Consider the following 23,755-nt stretch of genomic DNA (forward strand, 5'->3'; position numbering starts at 1 on the left):
ATTAATAACTATCATTACAGTTGGTCAGAAATATGAACATGCACTTCCGACCAAAGAACAGAAACTGAAGGCTGAATTCTCACAAGTTCTTTTTTGCTCCAACCTATTACTTAATAGTAAAATGCTTTATAATATTTGAGACAGCTCCTAAGGGTATTTTAGTAGCTGAATACTAAAAGATATGTCATGTACGCTCAGCAGTGTATATACAGGCTACATGGGTGATCTGTACAAACAACAAACAGGCGATTCATGTCTTAAAGTAAGCAGGACACTGCTAGATATTATTCTCACTCTTGTGTATTAAAATGGACCTATTCATTTTTCAGCATTTTAATTTGATAAAGAGTGTGTCACTCCAATCTATAGCCTAAATCTACAAACACACCCTGCACATACTAAGGGGGAAATTTACTAAACCGCTGGTTCTCATACGATTTGTTGTCCAAATTTTTAAATTAAGCCATTTATTAAAGGTCAAACCACACATTAAATAGCATGGAACAAAACTGCAAGCTCTTTGTGGTTTGGAGACCTTGTTGGGATACAAGGTGTCTCATTTATAAAGCTGCAGTTTGCAAACAGCATGACAAACTGGCGCGTATTAGTCAAAATGGTCGAGTTAAGCTAAACTCCTTTTATATATATATATATATATATATATATATATATATATATATATATATATATATATATAAAAGAGTGTTGACTCTTACATCAGTTTCTAGAAATGACTTTGATTAGAGTGAACAGCTTACTCACTTTGGTGGTTTCCTTTTTAATCTATAATCACTGAAAGACTCCAATTGCTTCTGAACACCCTTCAAATTATTAGCAAACTTCAAGTTTGTCAGAGAGATGATGGTTTGTTCAATCCACGTCAGTAGATCTGAAGTCAGTCTTTCATACTCATATATCATCTTCTCAATATCGATGACTTTATCCAGAACCTTGACCAGAAAGATGGATAACGTTATGTAGTCTCAGAAGTTTCATGACATATCCTTCAACGTTCTAAATCCAAACAGACTGCTTGTATCAAACATAATCCCCAAACAGTCCTTTTTATATCTTGGGACAGTAAAAAAATAATGTGCACCACTCAGATTAGGAGAGGTAGTTTCAGAGTGTGGCTGTTGGGTGGCAAAGTGCCGGCATGTATATGGTGATTTTCATATCTAGCTGTGATTTACCTTCACTCGCAATTGCGCATTCTATCATGACATACTTGAAGAATGAGTCAGGCGGTTAAGGGCTGGAATTACCATTTGCCACACTAGACATGTGCCTAAGGGTGGCTTAGGCTGGAAGGCGGCTGTTTATCGCACAGTGCGTATTTCAAACTTTATTTCTTTAAATCAGCAGAGAACAATGAATTGATGGAATGATAACAGGCTCCAGTTATTTAAATTTGGTCCTGCATGTGATATAAGTGGATGTTCCCTAGCTATATATTACAAGAAAATAGTTTTGCTGTCCTTAATAATCAGGTGGACTCACAAATTTCATTTAGTCAAAACACAATAAAAATATATGGGTGTTTACATCATGATGGAGTACAATCATGTTAAAATAGACCGGACTCTAGCGCATACTGGAGGCCACCATTCTGTGGCACAGTCTATTCACTGCGAACTAGTATCGTCACTGAGATGTCATATAATATTTCATATTGCGACATCTCACAAAATGAATGCCTTCAGTATGTATAAGCTATGAATACACTTTAATGTCCAAATCAGTTAGGCTGGGTACACACTACAGGTTTTTCAGTCAACTATGGGGCCAATCACACGATAAACGACCGCTTGGCCCCATATCACATTAGTGTGTATTCTCCAACAATGAACGATCATCATTCCAAAGCCCATCGTATCATTTCATTTGATTTTAAACTGTACTTAAAATCGTGTTCAATGATGGATGATGTCGTTCCAATTCTGCAGTATGTATGGACTCTTGACCGGCAGTGTCCATAGATCTCTATGGAGTGTGCAGAGTCACAATCTTTTCAGACGATGGTTATGATAGATGAAGAGCACAGATCTGAAGGTAAATCTAGTAAAACATGTTTAGTGTGTACTCATGAATCGGCATGGTGATCAGGACTTTTTATTTAATCGTTGGTAAACTCGTTAACGATATTGCATCAGGAGAAAATTTCTGTAGTGTGTACCCCTCCTTACTTTTTCTAGGCTACTTGTATAATAGGTGAGATGATTCCTATTTACAACGTATGTGACAATTAAAGGATAAAAGAACATGCAAAGCAATATAAAGTAAAGGAAATTTAAAGATTAGTTAACAAACGAGCGCTCAATTGTTGCTTGCTGCGTTTATAAATAAATATGATAAAACCAAATTGGCTATAGGTTTCCTATTACAAAGGTTAGTCTAGGAAAGTCTAATTTCTTACCTTGCCAATTCTTTTCCCTTCCACAGCCAAAGCCTTCATTTTGGAAAAATAGTGATAAAATGCTACTACGTATGTGATAATTGATTTCTCATCAGGATTTTCAGTACAGACATCTGTAAAATATGATGACAATGGATTGTGCAGTAGGATTGTTACCTTTAAATGAGACACATGGAAAGTGCTGGCATGCACACAGGGGGGTTGTATATACTAAGGCTTAGCTGGTACAAAATGACGTATTAGCACTGATTTGTCAATTATTTTAGAATAAAGGCTGTATTTATATATAGGTTGGCTTTGAGACAGTGGTGGGTGCATTGGAGTTGATTCTATCAATAAAATGACTATTTTTGGAAAATAAAACTTGTGTAAGAATGCTACTTATGAGTTATACACAGCAAATTCATTTCCCTTCCCTCAGGGATGAATGCAGATTTAAATGCCAACCTACTTTAACAGCTGTGTGCATTGTTATTAGTAGGTTATTTCCCTGGGTTAGTATAAAAAAGATTCTAGAATGAGCTCAATTGGAATACTGGGCTTTTTCCTACATTGAAGCCATAATATGCTGTATTTCTAAAGTGTCTTTGCTAGTATTAACTAGTACACCAGTACACATTTACTAAACTGCGGATTTTAAAAAGTAGAGATGTTGCCTATAGCAACCAATCAGATACTAGTTACCATTTATTTACTACATTCTACAAAATGACAGTTAGAATCTGGTTGCTATAGGCAACATCTCCACTTTTTCAAACCCGTAGCTTAGTAAATATACCCCCAGATGTAAATTATGGAAGGCTTAAAAATCTCTCTTTTTTAATAAGCTATTTGGATAAGTAAATATTTACTGTTATAGTCACTGTTCGTACTGGCAAACTCTATAGGTGAGATAGGAACCTGTCCTATTTTGTGGTGTTAAGAAGTTTTAGACTTGGCTACCCTTACCCAGTGTAAGGCACTGAACCCCAAATGTTTTTATTGTAGATAGATGTACGTTTAACTTTATTATGGTGATAAGTAGCACTTGTGAAATTACATGCACATATAATAACCCAATATATGTATAGTCTACTTTCTTCCGCAAATTTTTTTAATATATTTTGTAGAAAAGCTAAGTAAAACTAATGTTTTTCACTACAGTAATCCTTATTTTCCAGACATAAAATTGCCCTTGTACTTTATGCAATGACAGTATAAACAATATATAATATCGACACCGTAAGTGTTTAACTGGAAATATTTAACCTACTTACACAGAACGTTTTCCCAGTTTGTCATTTATTTATTTTTTTAAAGTGTGCCTTACATAAGTATTACAAAAAACAGCGTTATTAACCTTGATGGGAGCACAGTGACTGAGAACTTAACAAGCAAGCAGAATAACACATGTAAAATGACACAATGCACCATTGTATGTTAAGGCATATTACTAAGAATTAGAATAAATTAGCATAGTTGCCAGCTGTCTCTAATATCCAAGTTTTAAATATCTGCCATTGAAATTTTTTTCTATAAAGGTCCTTATTTTTCAATATTGACCTACCGCACACTAAGAGGGCAGATTCTATTCAGCGCAAGGTGCCACAGTGTGTCTCCGGCACAATCCGGAGTCACATTGTCTTACCGTAATGGCCAGTATGTGTGTAGCTAGACATCCAGACGATGTCTGCCAGCTCCTCTGGACCAATTGAATCTGCCTCTAAGGGCTAGATTTACTAAGCTGCGGGTTTGAAAAAGTGAAGGGAATGTTGCCTATAGCAACCAATCAGATTCTAGCTGTCATTTTGAAGAAGGTACTAAATAAATGAAAGCTAGAATCTGATTGGTTGCTATAGGCAACATCCCCACTTTTTCAAACCCGCAGCTTAGTAAATCTAGCCCTAAGTGTTACTGAACAGTTGATGCAATTCTTATCACCTATTCTTATTTTCTGTGCTTTGTATGTCAATATTCATGGTAACAGCTGCATTATAATCAACAACAGCATCATGAGATAATAAGGCTCCCTGCATATCATTTAAAAATGGTGGCAAATATAAATTAGAATGTAACATAAAACCTTATATAATTTAATGGACAGTTTATAGTCATGCACCGATTATAGTCATACACCGCTGTCACTTAAAAAGACTTTTGTCCCTTGACCATCCCACAATTAAATTGAAAGAACCTTATGGTAACTTACCTTCTGCATCAAGAAGCTGTGTTATTCCAAGCTGTCTATTAGCCACATTAAATGCGTGTTCCAGGTTATATTTAGCATTGGATTTCTTCAGTTGCTCAAAGTTGATCAGTTCAGGCCTGAGAGTATGACATGATCATGGTTAATGCGACCAACGATGTAACACACTGTGTGAGGCACCAGGGTAGCTGGTGCCCAATGTAAGCTGCCATGTATAGAGATATTATTTGTAGTTTTTTGATAACCTAGGGAACTGACAACACATGGAAGGTCTTGGCATATCCAATGCATACCACTTTTTATTGCATATACGTCACTGCAGGCAATTATGTCTAGGAAAGCTACATGTATAGCAGTTCCAGCTAGCAGTAGAGTCTAGTTAAAGGTCAACAATATATATGAACTATGTCAAGCTTGATTACCTTTACAATATGCTGGAATGTTCTAACAGCACTGTTTCTCATATATGTAGTTGCCGTGCTTTCATATTTATTCATATAAAAATATTACTAAAAATCAAAATATGAAGGTAGGGTCCTTTTTTTAGTTTTAATTTTAAACCTTCCATTTACATGTAATGATATGCAGATATTAATCATAAAATACATACATCCTAATTACCGTATAAAGACTAGCGCTACACTCAAGGGGCCTGAGTCATTAAGGAGAGCAAAGCATAAAAAAGGAGTAACTTTGCAACTGGGCCAAACCATGTTGAATTGGAGGGGGAGGTCAATGTAAAATGTAAGGACAGCTTTATAGTTGGGTTAGGGCATGTTCTAGATCAACTTTAATTTTCACTGTAAAAATAAACCTATCAAGTATTTGTGTGCTGCATGAAAAAACAGCCAGTATTTAACTTATGTGCAGAATAATAAACTAATTTGCACCCCTTGCTTTGTAACATGGTTTGTCCCAGAGAACATTTACTCCTTTTTTTGTGTTACTTTCCTTAATGACTCAGGCCGAAGATGTTATTTTATATAGAGTTTTGTCCGAGCTTTAACTGGATGAAAATTTTAACCAATGAAAACTCAGGGGACAGCTTATATAAAAGAATGAGGTATGGTCAGCGCTTGAGTGTTTAGTAAAATGGCCGACAAATGGTTTATTTACTGAGAAACATTAATAATGCATTCTATTAAAAGTTAGAAAGAGGCAGAGGCGGGCTGGAACGGGAGGCAGTGGGCATCGGTCCCCCGGGACGCTCGGTCTAGCCACTGTTAGGGCCAACCGCCCAGCCGCCCTCCTCCCCCCGATGCAATATTCCCGCATAATAATCGGCGCCCGCATCACATGACATGTGATGCGGCCGCGTCAGCGCACAGGCGGCCGCATCACATGACACACGATGCGGCCGCGTCATCAACGACGCGGCTGCATCGCATGTCATGTGATGCAACTGCCTGTGCGCCCCCCGGGCTGAAGCCTGCCAGCCCGCGCCTGGTAAAAGGACACCTATATGTCTCACTGCTCAGTATCACATGTTGCCCATCTGACCAGAATAATGTCACCTCTTTGTTTGCCTTTCTTGTGATGTTAATACCACATAGTGACATTAGGAAGATAACCAAAGAAAGGCCATCACTCTAGTTCGGAGGGCCACATGTGACCCAAAGAGGTCAGTGCCAGTGCCACCCGTTACCCATTACTGATCTGGGGCATGCTTCCATCCAAATCTATATCACGAGTCGTACAACAAACGGGAACACTAATGAATTGCACAAATTACGTAGAAGGTTCTTAAATGACACAATCTATTCGTCATTCTCACATACCTGTGTTTGTGGATGAGGGCATTGAACGCTAACCCATCCTTCCAGCTGGATGTGAAATTGGTGATATTGACATTGGGATACCTAAAAATGATAAAAATATATATTTGCTATTAAACAACAAACCTTCACTCATGGTATCATAATGCAAGTGGAAAATTGCACCTAAAAATAATCTATATAATCTTTTTTCATGATTTGCATTATATCTAAACATATTATATATATGCACATCTGATCTTCTATACGCCTGGAATGTAAAACAAGATTTGTGTAATTTAAAGCCCCTTTTCTGGATTTGTAAGCAACCCTTATACCCCATAAGCACATTATGACTGAGGTCATCTGCCAGCCCTTAGAAAACGTGTTTCTGGCATTTTTTAAAAATGTTTAACTTTTTTTTATTGACTCATTATTATACTGAATGGAAATCTGTCTAAAGATGAAAGTAGGAATGTCATCTACAACAAAATGGGCCTTGGGGTCTAAAAGCAATGAGTTCACAACCTAACACAGTCTTAAGCCATTGATGTGACAGTCTTAGGAAGGCTTCTGTTTTTGCTCTTTGCTTACTGATTCATGAATATTTATATTTGTTCACTGCCTGTCAGTAAATTTAGTGACTGTTAGCATCTATCATATTGTTAGTCGTTCCATAACTTTAAAATGAAAAACACGGAACAAAATGACATAATATAGAAACGCTAACTCATTTAATTTGAGTATAACAGGAGTTGGAATTATTGAAAAATAAGAGCTGTAGGTTCAAGCTTCGTAGTAGTAAAAACCAGGAATGGCCTTGCCTGGGATTATAATCATGCTAGGCCATACTTGACCACTCTCCCGGACCCCTGGGAGCAGGGGCAGGCTGGCCCCATAGTGAACTACCTTGGGCCGGGTCACTGAGCCACCAGCATTTTTTTTCCTTTAAAATGTTCCTAATAGGCTGCTGAGGCGAGTCTTGTCCCCCCGGGCTAAACTTTGCCAGCCCTCCCCTACCTGGGAGAGCAGGACACTCTCCCACATCCTGCCCATGTCCTAGTAAGGTGGGCCCATGTCCTAGTAAGGTGGGCCCATGTCCTAGTATGGTGGGCCCATGTCCTAGTAAGGTGGTCCCATGTCCTAGTAAGGTGGCCCCATGTCCTAGTAAGGTGAGCCCATGTCCTTGTAATATGGGCCCATGTCCTAGTAATGTGGGCCCATGTCCTAGTAAGGTGGGCCCATGTCCTAGGAAGGTGGGCCCATGTCCTAGTAAGGTGGGCCCATGTCCTAGTAAGGTGGGCCTATGTCCTAGTAATGTGGGCCCATGTCCTAGGAAGGTGGGCCCATGTCCTAGTAAGGTGGGCCCATGTCCTAGGAAGGTGGGCCCATGTCCTAGGAAGGTGGGCAGGATGAGAGCCTTCATTCACCGCCATTCGCATGATTTTTGCCCGCCCCCCACATAAAACGCTTGGCACCATTGGTTTGTGGGGGTGGGGCCAATCGATGCGATTGGTCCCACACAGCCCCCTTCCGTTCTCACACTTCACCTCCCCTCCGGGATTTCCCTGTTATAGTTACAACAGCCCTGTGTCTCATAGCCTAGTGCTGGTTGCCACATCTAGCCCAAGCAATGAGCACTGGTGCAGGTATCACTTTTGTGGGAGGGGGGGGCACGCTGGTTTTCTTTTTAACTATTTAATATTTTTTCCCATATTAGTATTTAGTACAGCAGTCATCATAATCAAAATGACTGGGGTCTCAGTAACATGGTGATACACTTAATAGTGTACCATCATGCTTTGTGCAATCACACACATCTAACATACTATTTCAGCTGCACATATATGAAGATGCGTGTGACTCAGTATATGCACATGATTGTAGTTTGGGTGAGCACATTTTAAGTCTGAGTTTTTTACGCGAATGCGCTCACACTCTGCATTCTCCCCTGTCTGAACTCTGTGTGTACAGATTATAATTCGGCACAGTTCCAAGACAGGCTGAAACTCTCATGTGAACGGGGTGGGACTTCCGTAGCTGGTACGTGCCACACAGTTGGCAATACAATATAGTAGCTCAGATTGTAAGTAGATAGGTGACCTGTAATTACCTTGAATAAATGACCTTATATGATATGTAATTATCACGTAATATGATATCATACTGATTGGCTCTGATATTTCTGGTATTTTACGTTCTTACTCACCCAATCGTCTTCATCTGACACCAGAGTAGCAAAGCATCTTTGGCAGAGTGGGTTTCCCTATCGGTCGTCTCCACAATAATGTCTTGTAACTATATTGAAATAAACCAAATTATTAGTCAAAAGGCGTAAATGCATTGTATAACAGAGTTGTTTTATCTGTATCTCTAGATTTTATATCCTTCTCTTTATACCACCCTACTTCACCAACGTTGCACATGAGAAGAGCTGATGTGTTCATCAGTGTATTAGTGTTGGGGATGGCTTCCATTTGACTGGATCTGTCACCTGTCACAATGCACCTTCCCTGCACTGGCAGTGTGTGTGTCTCTCTGAACACACACACTGCACAGATACAGAACAGGGTACAGTTTTTGCAGCATGGGGCCAGGAAGGTAGATGGCTGGAGGGCACCATGCTTCAGGTACGCTCCACCAGCTCATCAGCTTAGGGCATCTAACCCACTGGCCAACCAACCAGCCTGCCCACCAGGAAGCAATCTAGGCACAAACAGAAGGAGGTTCACTGGCTGAGACCATCTTTCAGAAGAGCACAGGTTGTAAACCAGCCAGCTACAAAGTTCAGAGCTGCACAGGCCATTCCCAGATGACTACCAAGAACAAAGACATCCAGGATATCAGGTACCCAAGTAGTGACACATACATAGAGCCTGGTTTATCTGTGGACACAGCTTACATGCAACTTGCTTTTAAAAAACAAGCAGAGAACTTGAGCGTAGTTCTGACCGTTTTCAAATACAAGCAGATCTCAAGATAGGTTTCCATTTGAATCTAGGTATAAGTACACTTTAAATGTTACTTATTGTTTGTAGACAGAGTGCAGGATAGGCCTATACATTTGTGCAATATAAAGGCATGTAAAATGTTTGTAAAAATATTTTTTCTTTTTTTTTTCAACTTTTTTTTAATAGTAAATACATGAATGAGGATGTTCTGAATGCATGTTGTACATACAATGTGTATTTATAGTTTGTCTTCCTTGCATACACATATTCTGTGTTAGCTACCAGTACAATACGTGTAGTTTTCAAAACAAAGACTATGTCGTGTTGGTGATTACTGTCAGTCGGCACAAATTAGCTGCTGCAAATGATACAGCTAAAAAACAAGTACTTAAGAGAAACCCAGTACTTGAATCGGCTGCATCAACATTGGTAGGCCCAGGCGTGGGCTGGCAAATTTCAGCCCGGGGGGCGCACAGGCGGCCGCATCACATGACACGCGATGCGGCCTGTGCGCTGAATCGGCCACATCGCGTGTCCGTGGATGCAATTTGAGGTAATATTCCATCCACGGGGAGGGGGGTTCTGCGGCCGGCCCAAACAGCGGTCAGACTGCAGGTGCCCCCCTGCCCCCCGGCCCAGCCTGCCCCTGGGTAGGCCCTTAATCTACATTGTCTACCTTTATCCGCCACTTCTCTCCCACGTTCTGCCCTTCAAGTCGTGGGCAGACGTGTCATTTGTCATTTGCGTTCAGACATGCATTGCATTGCAGTAAGGTCCGTTTCTGAATATGTGCAGAGCTATTTCCCATAAGATATGGCACATAAAGGAACTTACGTCTAGATGAATCAGACCCATAAAATATAAATATACCTTTCACTAGTCTTCTCTCTAAGTTTTGCCAGGATATTGACAGACAGAAAAGATACAAATCCCATAATGACTTTGTAAATGATTTAGAAGTTTGATATGGTTCTCTGTAACCATGTATTGGCAGGTGACTAGTTCCATAAATCAAATAATGAGATATTGTATATTGCCTTTTTATTCTATCATTCTTAACATGGCTGTAAATAATGGTAGGGCGGATAGCCTTGCATCATTGAAGATGTATTATATTATACTATACAGGGTTAAAGAGCATCTAAAAGTAATTTCACAATATCAAAAATCTCCAGCCCCCAACACTTCTCACCATTAATAAGTAAGTGAACGGAACTTTACAGTTTTACAATGAAGGCAGTATGAGAAGTGGCGGTATGGCAAACCACTGTATACACCCCCACTTCCACCACTGCAGGTATATATACATATATATATATATATATATATATATATATATATATATATATATATATATAATTTACAGTTGGACGACGGAACTGTTAAAAACTAAAATTATTCGGAAAAATTAATTGTGTGTGGTTGCAGTGATGAGTAACTTATCAACACAGCATAGTTCCCACTACATCAGTTTTTAACTATTTCATTCCCAGTTGTCTTAGACTAGTGGGAACATTTTATTTCAGGATTAATTACATTTTACCTATGTAACAAAGATGACACTACTATCAGGTCCATAATACTGGCAGTTTTATAATACTGTAAGTTCTGTAATACTGCAAGTTCCATAATACTGTCAGTTTTATAATACTGTATGTTCTGTAATACTGTAAGTTTTATAATACTGTAAGTTCTATAATACTGCAAGTTCCATAATACTGTCAGTTTTATAATACTGTATGTTCTGTAATACTGTAAGTTTTATAATACTGTAAGTTCTGTAATACTGCAAGTTCCATAATACTGTCAGTTTTATAATACTGTATGTTCTGTAATACTGTCAGTTTTATAATACTGTAAGTTCTATAATACTGTCAGTTTTATAATACTTCAAGTTCTATAATACTGTCAGTTTTATGATACTGTAAGTTCTATAATACTGCAAGTTCTATAATAAGATCAGTTTTATAATACTGTAAGTTCTATAATACTGTCAGTTCTAACGTATTTTTAAAATGGTCAATTTCGACAATTCTTCCACAGTAACTAATAGAAGTTCACTAACATTATACATACCTGGAAACGTAATATAATGGTCCAGATAAGACCCAGTATTAATCTGTGATTACCATTAACAATATCATGGGGTCCAATATTTTCAAGATGTACTCTTTGTTCTTTGAGAAAATGAAGGGCCTTATCTACATTTTCTAAGCAGTGTATTCTCATTCTCCCTTTAGTTCTTCGTGGCTGGAAAACAAAATGTTTGTGATAAAACATTTATGGCATGCATTCTATACTAAATTATATACATCATATTATTTCACCTCTAATAAAATATGACTTTATTAAAAATATCATATTTGAAGCTAGACATGAATGGCACATCACAGTTAGAAATTTATAGTTCTGTTATTATAATGCACAAGTGATGTTGATATCTGTATAAACAGTGTGTTCTGATGTCATTGCTTATAATAGGTGTGCTCTGATGTCATCACGTCAGTGCTCATTTGGAAAAATAAGGAACAATGCACCAATACTGTAAATTATCACGGATATTAAATGTCAACTTGGGATCCAGTGACCCATAGGCAAACCGAGGGGGGGAGGGGGTTTCTAGTGCCTGGAAACCCCCATCCAAGCCTGGGGCACTGTATAATTGAGGTGGCTGGACCCTGCTCCCGCTTCACACAGCTCTGCTTGAAAAGGGAGAGCTGCGTGCACCTAACAGTAGTGCTCGCAGCATTACCCATGTATATTATGGGGATAGGAAGAGTTGGAGAGCAGCCAAGTACTGTATAAAATTATAGCCATGCCCCCACACATGCTGGTCACGCCCACTGGCGGTGTGGTGGGGGAACCCCCCTCTACAAATCCTGCGTTTGCCCCTGTGACCCGTATAAAAGCACTCATACCCTATACCCCTGTGCTTTTATTTGGTCACACAACTCCTGTGACTTCTAATACCCATATCATTTACAGTCAGATGCATTATACCATATTAAATACTTTCCAAATAAAAATAGTATGATTTAGTCTGGCACCAGCATCGCAATCTAGCAGAGTGAACATTATGAGAACCAAAATAATCAATCTTGTCCCCATTCTAATTCACAGATGCACCCAGGGCCTGATTATCTAATTGGCTGAAGATGCTGCAGCCTAGGGCACAAGACTATTTTTTTGTGGTGGGGGGTGAAAAATTGTGAGAGTGAGAGGTATAAAGTGTAATTAATCTTAAAATATAAGAGGATGTTTGCTCTCCAAAGTATAAAGAAAACCAGAAAGAAAAATGTAGTAAGATTTTAATCTTTTATTCACTTGGTGTAGGCTGAAGGCAAGGGAGGGAATTCAATTGGCCGCGTTACTGTAAAAAGTAACACGGCCTGTGCACTATTACCGATATTACAGTAATAGTGCACATAATTACCCTTAATACTGTAATTTCAACACCAGCTTTTTGCTCGCGGCTCCCTAGCAGAAATCTGTGTTAAAATTACCGTATTAACGGTAATACACTTAGCGCTGCAGTATTCTGGGAGGAATTGAATTCCCCCCCAAGTAGTCATCCTTGGGCGGGCACTTGAAGGTAAGTGAGTAGGAGAGACAAGGATGGTGACAAGTGCAGGTCTAATGGCCACCTCCACCTTCACCCTCAGTAGCGCTCGTTCATGCCCCTCCGTTCTGCTATACAGTTCTAAAAATGAAAAAGCCGTGACCCTTTTAAAAAGCCTAGTGAAGTTTTGAAAACACATGAACATTAGATGGGGGGAAGGTGTCGAAGTCGTATAATTGGATGAATGAAAGTATATTGGTTAATATTGTTTTATTGGCCGATTGCACTCAGTATGCCACGCTACACGTGGCATACGGCGATCGCACGGTAAAATACGCACGCAAACACTCGCATGACAACATTTAGTTATTAATGTAATTCATATTCATATTGGATCCATTACACAGTAATTTATGAGCAGACAGTATTTGGTTTATTATTAGTTTATATATTATGATTATATATACACTTTAGTGTTATCTATGGTTCAGATTATGGGAAATGTTTCATGTCTGATATCATACTAATCCCCTATTCATCAGCAGCTGTCCGGTTCCATCACCGAAGAGATCGCATATTGCATACTCTAGTTATTGATGTTAGGGAATAAATAGCCAGAGTGATATCAGAATGTGAAATGCTAATGAATTCATTGTAACTGGAGCACATCCCCTGGAGAGACGACCCCCACCTTTGGATTCCTTAGATTGAATCAGCCTATGACCTGTTTACCCTGGAACCACCCTTGTCTGGACCTATAGAAGCAAGCTACGTCATCTCTATTGTTCACTGTGTAACACTGTACTGTATATAATCATAGCTGCACCCCCACCAGCCTCAGACTTCACTGATCACAGTATTCAAAGGTGAATCACTATCCAGGGGTGCCCGTGGTTAGCGCAGCGAGCGCATGCGATAGCAGCGGTATATATGTATCTTTTGGTATTGGCTGTACTGTACTGTATCATAATATAATAATGTATTGAATTGTTGGCTATTTACATCTGCTAAAATAAATCACTTTGTGCATTAGAAACACAATACAATCGCCTATGCAATGCTTATTTGAAAACAATAGAATTACTTTAATAGAGGAAATCAGATTTTAACTTTAAGACAAGTTTGTTTTCACCTATCACATATCAGCCTGACAAGGAAGTTGAGGGGGCACTACAAGTGTATTAGCCTAGGGTGGCCAGAACCCTTAATTAGAACCTGGGTGGTTTGAAAAGGCGTTAGTATTGTTCCTCTAATTCCGCAAGTGGCTGCAAAGTACATGACCAAATTTGCATACATTACCAGCCACAAGTCTTTGCAAATTAAATTGTGCTTCTTATTTTGGTGCTTTGAGATAAAACAGTTGTGTTCAACCTTGAGGTGAAGCGACCCAAGTTTGTGGAAGATCACAGACCATGTAGCCTCTCATTTCACTAGGAACAAGGGCTTTGAGAACAATAGTCAGACTGTGCCTCAATGATGTCATTTGTTCCTAGCAAATCAATAGGCTGCATGCTAGTACAGCCCACAGAATGGATGTATCTACAGTGTGTAGGTGACTGGTCAACTTAAAAGAAAGTCAAACGAGCAGTTCTTGGAATAGGATCTGGAGAAGTTACATTTGAAGGAGTGAATTGGAGACTCTAAAGGGTAATATAGGCTGAGGCTTGACCTGAATCTGCATTTTTACACTGTGTCAGTCACACGATTAAGTGGATCATATGGATATGCTTATGGAACACCCCAATTTCTCCAACATCTTACAAGCAAAGCCAAACCCATTATTATAAAAGAAGGAGCGACAGTGCAAAACCTGTTGTGTAACATCACAATAAGACTTCTGCTCTCCGCCATTGGCTGTTGACCCATTCCAAGTGTGACTGCAGCAAACATTTGCTAAAAGATTACAAAATGACATAAAAGTGTACATTATGGATTACACTCTTACCAGCTGCTCCCCTGACAGCACCTCTAGTAGCTTTAACAGCATTTTCCCATCTCTTAGGTCCAAGTAGAGATCAGAAATACGACAGCTCACAATGGCCAGATGTGAGTTCACCCATTTTGTAAACGTCTTCTTTTGCACGATTTCACGTTCATCTGAAGTATAGAAGATGTGCAATAGTCTTAAATCCTGTCTGTAGCTGTGAATGTTTGGAAAATATTTGCTAATCTATATTTGAGAAATCCTGGACGCTGCCGGCTTGAAGACCCTGAGGCTCTACAGCTGTTGTGGAACCACAAGTCTGTCTTACTCTTCAACATTTGAAATATATAGACAATTAGAGGATGTCGGGGGGCTATACATGCCTTTCTGGATTCTGTAATGTGAATCCTGCTGGTGTGGGAACTGTCACCTGACAGGTGATCCGGTGCACATGGGACATGGTTTGTTGAGTGAGTGGTAGACTAACTGGCTGCTGACAAAGGGCCTGATTCATTAAGGATCTTAACTTGAGAAACTTCTTATTTCAGTCTCCTGGACAAAACCATGTTACAATGCAAGGGGTGCAAATTAGTATTCTGTTTTGCACATAAGTTAAATACTGACTGTTTTTTCATGTAGCACACAAATATCAACTTTAAATTTCAGTGTACAAATAAGCTATTAAGTATTTGTGTGCTACATGAAAAAACAGTCAGGGCCTGAGTCATTAAGGAGAGTAAAGCATAAAAAAGGAGTAACATTTGCACCTGGACAAAACCATGTTACATTGGAGGGGGAGGTAAATTTAAAATGTGAGGCAGATTTATAGTTTGGGTAGGGCATGTCCTAGATCATCTTTATATTTCAATGTAATAATAAAGCTAGCAAGTATTTGTGTGCTAGATGAAAAACAGCCAGTATTTAACTTATGTACAAAATAATAAACTGATTTGCACCCCTTGCATTGTAACATGGTTTGTCCCAGAGAACATTTACTCCTTTGCTTGCCTTAATGACTCAGGCCCTCAGTATTTAACTTATGTGTAAAACAGAATACTAATTTGCACCTCTTGCATTGTAACATGGTTTTGTCCAGGAGACTGAAATAAGAAGTTTCTCAAGTTAAGATCCTTAATGAATCAGGCCCAAAATGATTAAATATTCTCTGTATGGAGCTGCGTAATATGACGGCACTATATAAATAACTGGGAATAAATAATAAAATATTGCAGTTTGTGTTGTTCTTTACATATTTATAATGAATAAGTGATTCCTGAAGGCTCAACTCAGCTTTTGACAATGTAAGCAGCACTCATAAACAATCTTAAAAATTAGGTAATGGGAATAAGTGCAAAGTTTTGAAAACTAAAAATGCCAAAAGTGGTCTTGAATTGGGGCTAATTTTGTTACATTCTGGAAACACATTCCCAGCTTTCTACAGTACACCACATCATATATACCAAATTTATTAACCAGACATGTATTTTATAAACTGTCTTTGCAATGATGAAATTGTTACCTGCAAGGGCTTTAATTCTAGATCTTTCAAACATGCGAGCAGAACAGTTATCATTGTCCAGGTTGTCTTCAGTGGTTTCCCAGCGAGAGTTGACACAACTATACTGCTCCTCTATTTCCAGATTGTCAAAATCCGTGGTCTCCATTTTCTTGTTCTGTCGGCTGGTTACACTTCAGCAGAGACTGTGCATTCCTACAAAATAAAATCATGTCAAATGTATTTCTACTACACCATTCAACTTGAACGAATCATAAGTATAAATATAAGTGATTACTTTCTTAGGGTAAATTTACCAGGATCCCTTATAAATATGAAGGAAAACAACGGCAAAAAATGAGTAAACAGAAAGGGTTCTACTTGGTAGTCCACACAGAGCAATTTAATTTTAAAGTGTATCTTTCACCACACCTCTGCAAACTCTGTTCTATTAGTGGGTCTTAAGTCCATTACCCCTTTAATGTTTCTTAAATTCACTATAATTTTCTTTTTTAGAAAGCGCCATTCCCATAGGAGCCAACTTTTTAAAATTATTGAGGGTGCTCACGTTACCCCTCATACTACACCCCCCCCACATACACACACACACATACACACAGATACACACACACATACACACAGATACACACAGATACACACACACATACACACACATACATATACACACAGATACACACACACACACACACACATACATATACACACACATACACACACACATACACACACATACATATACACACAGATACATACACACACACACATACATATACACACAGATACACACACACACACACACACACATATACACACAGATACACACACACATACATACATATACACACAGATACACACACACACATACACACAGATACACACACAAACACACACACACAGACATATACAGACATACACACACACACAGACACACACACATACATATACACACAGATACACACACATATACACACACAGACATATACAGACATACACACACACATACACACACATACATATACACACAGATACACACACATATATACACACAGATACACACACACATACATACATATACACACAGATACACACACACACACACATACATATACACACAGATACACACACACACACACACATATACACACAGACATATACAGACATACACACACACACACACACATACATACACACACACATACATATACACACAGATACACACACACACATACATATACACACAGATACACACACACACACATATACACACAGACATATACAGACATACACACACACACACACACACAGACACACAGACACACACACACACACACATATACACACAGACATACACACACACACACACACACACACACACACACACAGAACTAGAGGGATTGAGCTCTTGTCTACCATCGGGCCACCTTCTTGGGCTTGTCAAAGTGCTACCGCCACCCAATAGAGGGAGAGAAACTCTTGACACATGTCATATGTCATGACAGCTCATTCACCATGTATTGGTGGATGGGTGGTTCTCTGATCTACTGACCAAGGACAAAAGGGACCTCTAGGATGTTCCTGGACCTTAAATAGCATCCCTGAAGAGTGGTGGTTTATCCCTCCTCCCCTCCAAGGAGCAAATGTCACATGTCCAAAGCTCTCACCGCGATGTCCATGCTCCATCTCTTACTTCAGGCCAATTCTACATTCTGTCTCCTTTCTGAATGAGTTGGACCTGACATTCATCCACATCCCATACAGATACAGCAGGTACCACAAGAAGGCACCAGACATCAGGACTTATTTATAATTTATATTTGAGAGTCAATATTTAACTTGTTCATGAGTCTCTCTGAACTTCTGTAGATTTATTTTGTTTGGGAAGTGATAGGTGCGCTTTGTAGGACCAGGAAAAATTATTTTTATTTCCTCCTACCCCCCACTGTCATCCTAAATATACCATTACCCCCCTTCCACACCCTCTCCCTTACTTGTAGGTAACATTATTACAGTCTTTAGACTGAAAGGAGTGTCAGGTTCACCACTACTATAATACAGGACTTCCCTGATGCAGTTCTGCAGTGTTTAATGACAGCCTGACACAAAGCATATGCCGATATGCCGGTATGCCGATAATATTAACTCTTTCAGCGCCAGAGGTTTCAGCTGATCTTCACCCTCAGGAGGCCAGGACGATTTTCAAAACTGTATCAGTTATAAGGATACCGAAAATGGTCCTGTGTCGGACAACCATGGGCAAAGGGGGGCACCAGTTTGAGGCAGCCATGGGTAAAGGGGGGCATCAGTTTGAGGCAGCCATGGACAAAGGTGGGAACCAGTTTGAGGCAACCATGGACAAAGGGGGGCACCAGTTTGAGGCAGCCATGGGCAAAGGAGGGCACTAGTTATGAGGGCTGTTTAAAGAGTCTGCCTGGAACTAATTCAACAATTTTCTAATACAAGGTGTCCTAGGGATGTACTTTCATTCCATTTTTACTTTAGGCTCTGGTACATATATACAGTATGAATAATTTCTGAAAGGACATTTGTTATCTTCCAGTATATGGAACATTGTCCCCATTTACAGGCAGTAGCAGTCTTGCCATAAGGTTTTCCCACAATCCTTTCTACAAGGTATACATTTCATTTTACTCCCAGTGTATTTACTTAGTGATCAAATTTCAGTCACCAGTTTACTAATCATAGAAAGCGATAAAATAAGTAGCAACATAGACAGGACATGCATGGTCTAGCTGAACTATTTATTAGAGCTGCCTCTAATTTCCTCTCTACTCATTCACTCTGGTTCAGTGTGAGACCACTAATAAAAAGCATGGGAGGCACAGTCATAGCAAGACAGGGCAGTGGAGTGTGGATATTTAAATATAACCTTGAGATACGTGAATAGTGCTGTCAATGTGCCAGTTATACTCAGTGTGGGACTATGCTGAATGAGTCTGGTAATCACAGAGACAGGGGTAGGCAGGATTAAGGGTGTGAGTGGCGGTATCAGATTTTTTTTTTTTTCAAATACTTTATTGATGGAGGTTTGATGCACAATGTCAGAGGAAAGATACTAATGGTTAGCCTGAGGGGCTCGCACCAGTACCACATGCTTCCTCAATGCCACCAGGATAATAATAATTATACTCTTATCCACCCTGGAATTTCCCTGAAGCTTATATAGCATTAATTAGTCAGTGAAGTACTACCAGGGACAGGCCGGGCTGGTGGGCAGGGGGGAATCTGCCCCCCAGGCTGGTGCTATAGTGGGCTACCATGGCCTGGGTCACCTGAATTTCTTTTCATTTAAAATAGGCTGATGAGCCGAGCCTTGCCCCCCGGGCTAAAGTTTGCCAGCCCTCCCCTGAGTACTATAAACAGACACTATTCACTGCCCTGCAAGGGCAGGTCGCTGGTTTTCCAGGGGCAAATTGCCCTCAGCCCCTTTGCCAGCCCTCCCATGAGCAATGTAAAAGAAACAAAAGAATCTGCAGGTGAATCTGACCAATTGCAGGAGGTGTGTGGTCCGGGGGGCTCCTAGGAGGAGCTCTTTGTTTTTTCTCACTACAAAAAGATTTGATTCTCCAACACCAGATTGGGTCTCATCTTATACTTTTAATGGGACACATTTTGCCTCTGTCATGGTCTTGCTATGGATGGTGATAACAGAAGAAAATGCATTACAAATTTGAATAAAGTATTTTTTTCAGTTGTCAATATTTTTTAGAGAAATATTTTTTATTAAGTGGAACTGAAAGTCCAAGTCTAGGTTGTGGAAGTATGAATTGGCCGGGTCACACACGCACGTCCCCTCAGACTGTAAGTTAACCTTCACGGCTCTGGGCCAGTAACACGGAGGCAGCTGACTTTAGTTCAGCTTCCCTGATGACATTTTATTGATAAGTAATCAGCCTTATTGATGCATATTAATAAATATATCCTAAGTCCTGGGGCATGCGTAGTGAGCAGGCTATCAGCTTCCTTGACTGCTCACAGCTGCAGAGCTCAGACAATTAGTGGAGTACTTGAACCCCTGCCTGGGAATCAGCCTGCCTCTGACTCTTAGGCTAGGTACACACTACAGTGTTGTCAGCTCGGTCAATCGGACAATAAGTGATTGATTAGCCCGATTTCACAGTAGTGTACCCTGGAGCGATGAACGACTATTCTTCCAAAGAACATGAAATCGATGATCGAGATTTTCAAACTGACTTTAAAATCTCGTTCAGCAATAGAACAGCATCCTTCCAGTCCTGTAGTGTGTACGCACTCACGATCAGGATCTCCATAGAGTTTACAGAGTCATCATCTTTTCAGCCGATGATTATGACAGATGAAGAGCACAGATCTGAAGGTAAATCTTGTAAAACATGTATAGTATGTACACATGAATCAGCTGCTGATTGGGACTTTTTTTTCCAGTCATTGGTAAAATCGTTAACACATCATTCTGGAGTATGTACCCAGTGTAATGTGTGTGATTCCAGTGCTTCTACCAATCTTTGTTCCTGCTTCACTGTGACCATGCTCAACTTTCCGCTCATTGACCTCAGCTTGCTCCTGATTTTTTTCTCTGCCTGCTCCTGGTTATGGTATATTATACTTGTACTCTATTTACCTCTTTAAATTATTTGAGAGACACTTTGCGTCTGCTTATGTTTGTTCTTCTCCAAACCTGTTTTTGCCTTGAACCTGACTCACCGTACCTCCCTGTCTGATGCCTAAGAGACTGACAGCTGCATATCCTATGTCTGGTTCCTCGGATGTGTAATTATTCCACTAGGCTGTGTTGTTGAGTTCTGCCATAAACATCCAATTTGACCTGTTCTTCCTTTTTACCAATAGAATATCTTCCAGAAGTTTTCTAGTTTTCGCTCTGACATCAGCTTCTAGTTGCATCTGTGGGAGAGTGCTTTTGTAGCTACACGCCCACCTAAGTAATAAAGGGAGGTGACACACGTAACAGTCCTGGTGCCTCCTAACGGTCATGATAAATTTTAGATGTGAGGATAAAATTAGCTGTAATTTAGGAGAAAGACTAAAATGAATGAACAGAGTTTCCCAAAAATGTTAGTAGGTTTGACTGTGACATGACATTTAGCTCTTTCCACCATGCACGTTTTCAGATATAGGCTACTGCATAAAAGAACAGCTTCAGTTAAAGTATTAGTACGCCCAACGTGCAACTTAATCTAAAAGGTAAAAAGGGGGAAAGGTGAACAAACCGCGCCAGGTACAAAAATAGGATATTATCCCTATTGTTAATTTTAAGGACAATGGAAATGATGTCTTTAAAGGGTGCACCCTACACTCGATAATAAGTATATAAACAGAAGAGAAGCAAAGCAAGTGTATTTAGAGGCACTCCGGGATAATAGAAATTTAAAATATAACTTTTATTGAATTATTACATATAAAAGTAGAGGACAAAAATAAGAGCGAAATATAAACAAGTGAAAAAATACAAAAATTTAATTATAAAATAATGTGCATTGTGAAAATGTGATTAAAATTGCAATGAGATTGCAAGGCTCCACTGATATCATCAATAAATAGGTATTGTAAAGTAATGTATGTAGACCATAAAAATAGGTCACATAAGATAAACACAGATAAACAAAAATGATAAATATTACCATTGTCTATCTGAGTATATATACTCAGATAGACAATGGTTATATTTGTGTTCCCACGTATTTAAGGAACACGAATACAGATCTGTTGCAAATTTTGTTTATCTGTGTTTATCTTATGTGACCTATTTTTATGGTCTACATACATTACTTTACAATACCTATTTATTGATGATATCAGTGGAGCCTTGCAATCTCATTGCAATTTTAATCACATTTTCACAATGCACATTATTTTATAATTTAATTTTTGTATTTTTTCACTTGTTTATATTTCGCTCTTATTATTGTCCTCTACTTTTATATGTAATAATTCAATATAAGTTATATTTTAACTTTCTATTATCCCGGAGTGCCTCTAAATACACTTGCTTTGCTTCTCTTCTGTTTAATCTAAAAGGTGGCATTCACAGATGTATATGCAGGTAAGTACAGATATCGTTCTCTGTTGCCAGCCATTCAAAGGCCGAGAGACTGGTGGCAGCAGCTATTTTTTGGCCACGGTTACAGAAAGCACAGTAAACAAATAAAATGTCCATCACAATCCCAGTTTTATTTATGAATGAACCTCAACAAGCTCCTTAAATTATCAATGTTCCAATTCTCTTACGGGTCTTTTTTTAGATCTCTTTTTTTTTTTAAATGTATCCATTTGAATCTTCACATTTACCAACTGTCTAGATTAAAAATGGATTGTCAATGCTGGCTATTGCTTCTGGTAATGTACGTTTGGATGGCCACATATAAGCATTGTTTACACCAACGTCTCACATACAGCAGCAAGTATGTTGCTGTACATGTGTCAATCTTCAACATTTAAAAAAAATAAAAAAATATATATATATATATATATATATATATATATATCCAATGGTGTAAGTAAAGATGTAAGTAAGACAGTAAAATGTATTTTGCATAATATATTACTAAGTATAAGAAAGTTCAATTGACTTTTTTAAACGAGTCAATTCTAAGAATATGGTTGAGGCCAGACAGTGCATTCTGATAACACGACGTCGACTGTACTCTGGCATCACTTGATAACACCTGATAGAAGTAGGCGAGCGGGAGAACAGCTGAACGGACATACAAAGAGTGACGTCAGAACCAAATGGCTAACGTACAAATCGATTGAGTCATATTTTCTGTAAATGTTAAATCTTAATCTGTAGGATGGCTGAACATGTAGGAGTCATTTATGAAAAAAGAAAATTTGGGTCTGCATTAGCACCAAAGCCTATTCCTTTATACTTTGTGCTTCTTTTACAGCTATTTTATGAACTTTGCACCAATGATCAATAACAAAATGACGCTGATTGAAGGATGATTTTTTTTTGCTCAATGATTGACAGATGCTGGCAGACATGGATGTTCTTTCCTTATGTTCATTTTGCTGCATGTTATTCAAAGGATGGAGCCATATTTGTAGTTTATCCAGATTAGTCCACTGAGCCATTAACAGTGCAAAACAGTCAGATATATGCACCACCACTAGATGGCAGTAAACATTACTTTTACTCTGTATTTATAGAGAAGATACTTTAATATCATCATTAGCTATTTATATATTTGTGCAAACAAAACCAATGAAAACGAAACTAAAAACTTGAATTAGTTGAAATAAAGACAGAACAAATGTCCCTTTGTTATCATAAGTTATAAATGACATAAATATGTCAAAATAGTGGTATTTTGGAAGATAAAGGAAATGTTCAAGATAATTAACAGGCTAATTGTGATAGCAGGCAATGGCTAGAGATTTGTTTATTCCTGAGGACAAGCAGATTTCAAACAGAAAAGTCCCAAAATGTTGCTGA

General features: G+C 38.9%; 1 protein-coding gene across 1 annotated transcript in view; it reads right to left on the reverse strand.

Annotated features, from left to right (window-relative positions):
• The window catches only part of LOC142108670 (spectrin beta chain, erythrocytic-like), an 80,287-nt gene that overhangs the window by 45,581 nt on the left and 10,951 nt on the right, over positions 1–23,755 (reverse strand). The window contains exons 2-9 of the mRNA XM_075192493.1: positions 16,309–16,500; positions 14,811–14,962; positions 11,383–11,556; positions 8,565–8,653; positions 6,380–6,460; positions 4,605–4,720; positions 2,417–2,529; positions 763–950 (exon numbers count right to left, since the gene is read on the reverse strand). Of these exons, the coding sequence (XP_075048594.1) occupies positions 763–950; positions 2,417–2,529; positions 4,605–4,720; positions 6,380–6,460; positions 8,565–8,653; positions 11,383–11,556; positions 14,811–14,962; positions 16,309–16,453 (1,058 nt within the window). The 5' untranslated portion in view covers positions 16,454–16,500. The remainder of the gene's footprint in view (positions 1–762; positions 951–2,416; positions 2,530–4,604; positions 4,721–6,379; positions 6,461–8,564; positions 8,654–11,382; positions 11,557–14,810; positions 14,963–16,308; positions 16,501–23,755) is intronic.

Source organism: Mixophyes fleayi, chromosome 12 (assembly GCF_038048845.1).
Source record: "Mixophyes fleayi isolate aMixFle1 chromosome 12, aMixFle1.hap1, whole genome shotgun sequence".
NCBI classification, from domain to species: domain Eukaryota; kingdom Metazoa; phylum Chordata; class Amphibia; order Anura; family Limnodynastidae; genus Mixophyes; species Mixophyes fleayi.